Genomic DNA, 8,168 nt, shown 5'->3' on the forward strand with positions numbered 1-8,168 from the left:
GAATAAATAAACAGATAAAAAAGGAAGAAGCCAGCGACATCTGGGCATTTTCTTGTCGACGCATGCTGCAAGTGGATGCAGAACGGTTGTGCTACGACGAGATTCGTGCACGATCAGAAAATTGTTGCGCGTTGCATCACTGGCTTGGCACTACTGAATCGGCCGTGCAATCAGTGTGTGACCGACACAAAACGCAGGCGGAGCACACAGTGAGCACACTGCTCACAAGCCACCACCACCGTGGATCTCAGCCATGCGACAAGAGAAACAAAACAAAATTTCTCTAGTATAGTATCATGTCACAAATGATTCTTACAAGGATTAGTTAGTTGGTGGCTTTTCCCACCAAATCCAATCACGACCCAACCCCCCGAATCGGGGAGCTTATTTCCGGTTAAACTACACACCACCAACCTACATCAATCCATCCAAACAACCAACCCAATATTACCTACTAATTTAATCATCACATAAACATGTCAATTCCTCTCGCCTTCGTCTTGGACTTCTTCTTTGGCTCCGTCGTCGTGCTCGGCTCCGGTCAGTTCATGTCGAGCATCCCTTCGTGGAAGGCGGCGATGCGGTCGGGCGTCACGCACTGAGTGATGAGCCGCGCCCCTGGCTTGTGCGCCCACGGTTTCACCAAGATGCACGTCGCGATGTAGTCCAGGTTCGTCAGGGGCACGACGTGCGCCGGAGGTCCCCAGCCGTAGTCCACCTCGGCGAACCCGAGCCGCGTCCAGTCTGACACCAGCAGCGTCCGGTAGTCCGACGTGATCTGGTACGGGTCCGCGCCGCCGTCGGCGCCGGCCTCCCCGGTCGCCCACCGCCCGAACTCCGACGGCATCCGCCTCTTCCCGTCCTTGATGATCTTCACCACTTCGGGGATCGTGGAGCCGGACACCTTGCCCGCGGGTGTCGACACGCGCATGATGTAGTAGCAGTTGCCGTAGAACCCGGCCCCGGCGCGCGGGAGCGAGGCGTGCAGGAGGGGCCGGGCGTTCATGGCGAAGCAGAGGTGGACGGTGGAGTCCGGCTCGAACCCCGCCGCGCGGGTGCGGCTCTGCCACGCCTTGGCCACCAGCACCTCGAACGCCGAGCACCAGGAGCCGGTGTGCGACGAGTTGTACTGGGACTTGAAGTGGTTGATGTAGTCTGCGGAGATGTCCATGGCGAGGTACTCGAGGCGCTTGGCGCCCGCGGGGCTGGGCAGGCTGCCGATGACGGCGCCGGCCGGGTCGGGGATGGCCTCGCGGCCCCACTGCGGCTCCACCGTCAACCCTTCCACGGCGCGGCCGCGGGCGATGTCGCCAACGGCGGCCATGAACTGCGCGGCGCCGGGGCCGTCGGCGACGGCGTGGCTGAAGCGGAAGCCGACGACGAAGCCGCCGCAGGCGAAGGTGGTGACCTGGACGAGCAGGACGAGCTTCCGCGCGTCCTGCTCCTGTGCCGGCGTGGGCGGGAGCAACTCGTCCTTGGCGATCATCATGGGGTGCTCCAGGTACTCGACGTCCTCGAGCGCGCAGCCGGCGGCGGCCTCGGTGAACCAGACGCCGCTGCCGTCGCCGCCGCAGTCGACCTGCAGCAGCCCACCTTCCTCTGTGAACCCGAGGCGGCCGGCGAGTGGGTAATACTGGACGAGGGCCTGCGCCAGGGCCCGCTCGATGGTGCTCGCCGGGCCGGCATCGCCGCCGTCCCGGCCAGGAGCCGGCTTGAAGACGTGCAGCGACTCGATGAGCGCCATCTGGGTGGGGTAGCGGTCGAGCCAGGAGAGGCGGAGCGGGCCGGCCGGCGTGGGCTCGGCGGGGGTGACCAGCCGCTGCGCCAGCCGCTTGACGGACTTGGCGGCCGCCATGGGTGGGTCGGAGGCAGGAATGCTGCAATGGGGATCGGAGCTGGCGAGAGGGAGGATTGGTGGTAGGTGGCCGGAGCGGAAGCGCGTCGTATTCAACTCAATCGGTTGCCTGGCTGGCTCGCTGCTGGTTGCTTTGACTTGGCAGGGGAGGCGGAACCGCGTCGTATTTATAGGAGCGACGTGCGCGGGGGAAATGTTTGGCATGGTGACGAGGATGGGTGTCGGACGAGTGAATGCCAGAAGCTGTCCGGGATGAGTTCTTTTTTTCTCTTGACCGGGATGATATTTTCTCCGAGGCTGGGTGGGGTGGGGGAGAAAGGCAAAGGACAAAGGTGGTGGAGCGGCGCGGCGCTTTCGTGGCTCTATCCACTTGCAGCCTCGTGTTCCAATCCATAGGATAGGCTACAGCACGCGCCAGCAGCCGTGCATCAATTATCATGGCACGGGCGGCAGCATCAGCTCGGCACCATCATCGTGTGGAGTGCTAGGCTGCTAATAGCTGGTAATGTATCTCTGTCAGTACACGTACGCATGCATGGTGTATTTGCACATCCTAATACGAGCCGACAGTGGCATGGTGTATTGACCCGTCCATTAATTCAGGCAGGGCTACTGTCAGCAAAGGCCGGTAGAAACTAAAGGTGGTGGGAGCAACGCCTCCCTGGCCCGGCCCACTCGCAGCCCCGTGTAGCACGCGGCCGACACGCATCAATCAGTCACCGTGCCACGGACTGCAACATCAGCCCGCCCATATTAACTTGGGATGTAGTGCATGTTTTAGCATTTGCACATCTTCGGACCGATGACATGCGTGCCTGAACTATCAATCTGTCTATTCAGTTTCAGACACATTTAACTAGCGTCCGTCTATCCATCGTTATGCGTCGTCGCCAAGACGGTTTCTCCACCGGCAAATGCCACGCGGAGTTAACCGTGACGCATTCCACGGTGAAAACCCAGGCGATGCTCCCTCCAGCTCAGGCACGCGACGGCAGCGTACCCGGTCCATGGACCGACGCGGTCCAAACCGGGCGCGTGCTCCGTTTAACCGAGTAATTAACCACTCCTCTTGGCGTGGACGAGAACGCGAGCTGGTGGCAAATTCACGAACTGCGTAATTACGTACTTAATCGTTGTTGATGGTGATGTGAGGGGGGCCTTGATCCAGAAAAGTAACGATGAGGGATGGTGATGGCGATCGACTATTCTCAGACGAGGACGGACCGCCGGATGGGCGAGAGGGACACCAAAACGGAATGCGCGTGAGAGAGAGTGCCGCAAAAGAAAAGTATTGTTATTAATTGTAGAAGGTGCTCCAGTGTACTCCCTCCGTTTCGAATTACTTGTCTTGGATTTGTCTAGATACGGATGTATCTAGACTCATTTTAGTGCTAGATACCTTCGTATCTAGACAAATCTAAGACAAGTAATTCGGAACGGAGGGAGTAGTTCAGTGGCTTGGTTTGGTGCCTGGCCTTATACGTGATATCCCCTTTTCCTTTTGGGCTCGATGATATTTATAGTTTCTGCGTGCCACATTTTCCTCGAGTTCTCACATCGTTGCGCTCTGTATAAAAAGGCATTCCAATCGAAAGCGTTAAAGCAGCAGCCGCGCGTACAGGATACTCACTAGCAAACACTATATACACATGCAGATCACTTTCCGACAGAACTAGATTAAGAGCTACAGATTTGTGCTAGTAGTAGATTTTTTACATGCGCGCGCTTAGCCAAATTATCATTGGATTACAGCCAAGGTGCGGATGATTGCATTCGCCACTTCGCCAACCGTTGCGTTCACGCATCTGCTTCATGTGTTGATGAGAAGCATACACTGAACTTGTATAATGTGGCCTCTGTTGTGGTCTTGTAAGCAGCCACTGGGAGCAAGTTGCACGGGCGTTTGTTTGTTTGCTGGGATCCGGCTGCGAGCTCACCACTCACAAGCGCACCAAACTATAACTCCCACCAAACTAAGCCACTCCAACTAGTGCACCGATCAGCTTCAACAATACTGTATGTGCTACTTTAGTTGGCGAGAGTTTCAGTGTCTCGCACGTATTCCTTTCCCTGTTAAACTACCATACGACTTGTCTCTCTCGTTGAGCTGTCCAGCATTAACTAGTGATCTAAGGGAGACCTCCAGCCCCGGTTCTATCAATATCGGGGCGGCAAGGCGAACCGACAGAATACTCCTTCTAAAATATGGTCTGGACAACGCTATAGAATTGAAGATATTGTTTTCTGCATTTGGGAGATTATTCTGGTTGAAACTAACATTAAACTGAGTTCTTGTGTCGTGGAGAGGCACATGGGCTACTCATCAACACATTCAATTGTTTGGATCTTTGTTTCTTCTGCATAGAATACACCCCGGTATGTGCATCAAATTGTTAGAAGAGTTGTCAGGGTGATTACAACCACCGGCCGAGTTATGACAAGGCCAGATGGGGCATGGCCGAAACATTGAAGACCATCGATATAGTTGGGCCTTTTGAGGGAGAGAAGAGAAAATGTGTTTCCTTTCAGCTTGCCCCAACTTGGCCTGCCCAACCAGTTTTGGGTAGCCCATGTGCCCACGTTTGTAGCTTAGTTAAACGTGTTGCCAGGCGTGATGAAGACCATGTGCTGGAACTGCCGCGGAATTGGCGACCCCGTGACAGTCAGAGAGCTCCGCGATCTCGTGGAGGCGTGTGCGCCGTCGATCCTTTGCATTGTTGAAACTCAACTCGCGAAGGCCCGAGTGGAGGGTTTGGCTGGTTCTTTAGGCTTTTCTAATAGCTTTGCAGTTCCTAGTAGCGGTTGTAGTGGTGGTTTATGTATTTTTTGGAGAGATCATGTTAATTTGGCAATATAGCATTTTTTGTAGTATCACATAGACTCATGGATCACTCAGCCAGGTGAGGATGATTGGCGTTTATCTTGTTTCTATGGTGAAGCAAACAGAAGCTTGAGACAGAATACTTGGGAGATGATGAAGAGGTTACGAGGAGAGAGCACCCTCACATGGGTACGTATCGGAGATTTCAACGAGGTGCTGCGTCCGGAGGAGCATATGGATGTGGATGTCTGTGAGCTTGCTGACCTGGGTTACAAAGGTTTGGACTGGACGTGGGAAAAAAGAGTAAGGGGGGGGGGGGTCGAGTTCTGCAAGGTGCGCGTGGATCGTGCTCTGGCCAGTCCTAGTTGGTCGGCACTTTTCCCCTTTGCATCAGTTGAGCATCTCGCAGCTGCCAAATCAGATCATTGCCCTATTCTACTTAATACAGAGATGGAGTCAGCAATTTTGAGGCATGCATTAAAAAAAGGGCGCTGATAGGCGCCGGTGCGCCGGCCGAAAGTTTCGGCCGGTCTAGCCCAGGCCGTTGGATGTGAGCCGCGCGGGTCGTTGGATCCAGGAAAAAAAAATGAATCGCCCCCGGCTTCTTCTTCCTCCCGCACGCACGCGTAAACGCAGGAAAAAAACGGATCTCCGCGGGTCAGCCTCCTCGTGCTCGCCCTTGGACGCCGCGTCGCAGCTCACCGGGGCCGCTCGCCGTCGCAGCTCGCCGTCGCAGCTCGCCGGGGCTGCTCGCCGTTGCAGCTCACCTGGGGCGTTCGCCGTATGCAGCTCCGTCGGGCCGGGCGTGTCTCCCTCCCTCTGGTTGCAGCACCGCCGGGTGAGGGTTCCAGCATTGTCGCAGTCCGCCATCATAGCTCGCCGCGTGCCCGTCGCAGCACCGCGCGCCCATGCAGCTCTGTCGCCGCCGCTCACCATTGTTAGCTAGCCGTTCTCGGTTTGAAGCTTTTTTAGAAGCGCGTTGTAGCTTTCCTCCAAGCCGGTTGCAGCTTTTTGTCGCTGCGAGATGCCGACCCCCAACTACCTCATATCCAGTTGAAGCATTTTTCAAGCTGGTTGTAGCTTTCGTGGCTACCGGATGTAGCATTTTTCAGCACTGGTTGCAGCTCTGACGTACATCCGTTGAAGCCCCTGCTTCTTTTGATTCCAACAAAAAATGTTGTTGGTTCCAGCTCTCGATTTGCAGGTTGTAGCAAAAACAAAAGCTGGTTCCAGCTCTGGGTTTTGCCGGGACAAAAATCATTTGCTGGAAAAGCATTGCTGGTCGCTGCTTCCGCCGGTTGCCGTGGTAGCAAAAAACGATGCTAGTTGTAGCAAAATCCTGCTACGGTTGCAGCAAAACATCGTTGTCGTCGTCGCGAGGGTCCGAGCTCCGCCTGATGGATGTAGCAAAAAGCTTCGCCGGTGGTAGCAAATTTCAACTATGGTTGCAGCTTCCCCCTTGTTGTGCAGTGCCATTGAAGCTTTCTATGTCTATGGTTGAAGCTTTTTTGAATGGCCGTTTAAGCTTTTTTAGGTGATGGTTGCAACACTTCTATACGCGGGGTGGATCCGGGCATGGCGGGCAGGCAGTTATGGTGGGCGGCGAGGGAGCGCCCTGGCCGCCGGCGATGGAGCTTGTGGTGGCCCAGTCGCTGCCCGGGAGGAGGAGGAGAGAAGGGGATGCGCGTCCTTGAAGGCTGTAGGTTAGGGATGGATCTGGCCATGGTAGCAGGCAGCCATGGCGGCCGGCGAGGGAGCGCCTGGCCGCCGGCGATGGAGTTCGTGGAGGCCCAGTCGCAGCTCGGGGGAGGGGAGGTGCGCGCACGTAGGCTGAAGGTAGGGGATGAAGGCACGTAAGGAAGGAGGCGGGGATCGCGCGGGCGCGTTGCCAGCGTAGCGTGCGAACCGGCGGAACGGTTCGGCCGGTGCGCCGTTTGTAAACACTTCCCTTAAAAAAAACCTCCCGATACGAATGCATGTGGGAGACAAAGGAAAACTTCCATCAAGTTGTGGAGGATGTTTGGAAGCGTAACAAACCTGCTCTCTCAGTTACGACATTAGCTACCAAACTTAGTGCAGTTTCGTCATCGCTAGCTCAGTGGGGGCGCCTGTCCTTTGGATCAGTGAGACAGGAGCTTCGCTCCTTGCGACAGCACCTGGCTGCGCTACGTGCAGTACCAGGTCGGGTAGGACCGAGCGAAGAGGAGAAACGAGTCCAGGATCGGATGATTGAAGTTTCCTTGGCGGAAGAGACTATGATGAGGCAGAGATCACAGATACAATGGCTCGCTGAGAGAGACAAAAACACCAAAAAAATTCAGAGAAAAGCTAGTGCTCGCAGGGCAAAAAAATAAGGTAACGCAACTTCAGAAAAATGACGGCACTATCAGCACCGACCCGAAGGTTCTGGCACAAATGGCTACAGAATTTTACTCTAATTTGTACACTTGGGAAGGTACAATTGGCATGGAAGAAGTGCTCTCCCATATACCATCTAGGGTGGATGCTGCGATGAATGCCCACTTGAGTATGCCTTATAGTAATGTGAAGGTCAAAGAAGCGCTATTTCAAATGTTTCCTACAAAAGCTTCAGGACCGGATGGATTTCTGGCGCATTTTTTCCAGAGGCATTGGGATCTTTATGGTGAAGAAATTACAGGTATGGCCATTCGAGTGCTTGATGGAGTGGACTCACCGGAGGAGATCAACCGCACGTTCATTGTTATGATTCCAAAACTTGCAAGTCCAAAAATTTTAGGACAGTTTCGGCCTATAAACCTTTGTAATGTAATCTATAAGATTGCCTCAAAGGTCTTAGCCAACAGGCTGAAAATGATTCTTCCAGAGGTGATTTTCGAAGAGCAGTCGGCGTTTGTCCCTGGACATCTCATCATGGATAATTTTATTACTGCCTACGAGAGTTTGCATTACATGAAAACTAGGCGAATAAAGAGGAATTGGTTTTGTGCGCTTAAATTGGATATGATGAAGGCGTATGACCGACTGGAGTGGCCATATTTGAAGGCAGCACTACTAGGAAAAATCTTACCAGTAGCGCTGGATTTTGAGCTACCAGTAGCGCTGTGCACGCGCTACTGCTACGTCGCTACAACTATTTTTTAATAGTAGCGCTTTTTTTACCCAGCGCTACTGGTACATTAACATAGCAGTAGCGCGTCTATTTCGCACCCATGCTACTACTAACGAAATAGTAATAGCGCGTCTAGTATTTCCCTAGCGCTACTACTAACGAATTAGAAATTAAAAAATAAAATGCACCGATTCCAGTGTCCCTGCGTGCGTTCTGATGCATCAGTGTAGCTCGTCCGGAGCTGTGGCGGCGGCGGCCAGTGTACATGAGGCAAGAGAGGCGCTAGGTGGCAGGGCCCCGAGCAGATTCTGGCGAGGGCGAGCTGATCCAAGGGGCGGCGAGGTCGATTTGGCCGGCAGCTCCATGGAATCTTCGGGTGGCGGCTGCTTCTTGCTTGTCTC

General features: G+C 54.5%; 1 protein-coding gene across 1 annotated transcript; it reads right to left on the reverse strand.

Annotated features, from left to right (window-relative positions):
• Positions 1 to 261: 261 nt before the first annotated feature.
• On the reverse strand, positions 262 to 2,074 carry LOC119275181 (acyl transferase 7-like). Its single transcript, XM_037555983.1, has one exon. The coding sequence runs from the start codon at positions 2,057 to 2,059 to the stop codon at positions 542 to 544; it is 1,518 nt and encodes a 505-aa protein (XP_037411880.1). The 5' UTR covers positions 2,060 to 2,074; the 3' UTR covers positions 262 to 541.
• Between the last annotated feature and the right edge of the window lie 6,094 nt (positions 2,075 to 8,168).

This window comes from Triticum dicoccoides, chromosome 3B (assembly GCF_002162155.2).
Source record: "Triticum dicoccoides isolate Atlit2015 ecotype Zavitan chromosome 3B, WEW_v2.0, whole genome shotgun sequence".
Lineage (NCBI taxonomy): Eukaryota > Viridiplantae > Streptophyta > Magnoliopsida > Poales > Poaceae > Triticum > Triticum dicoccoides.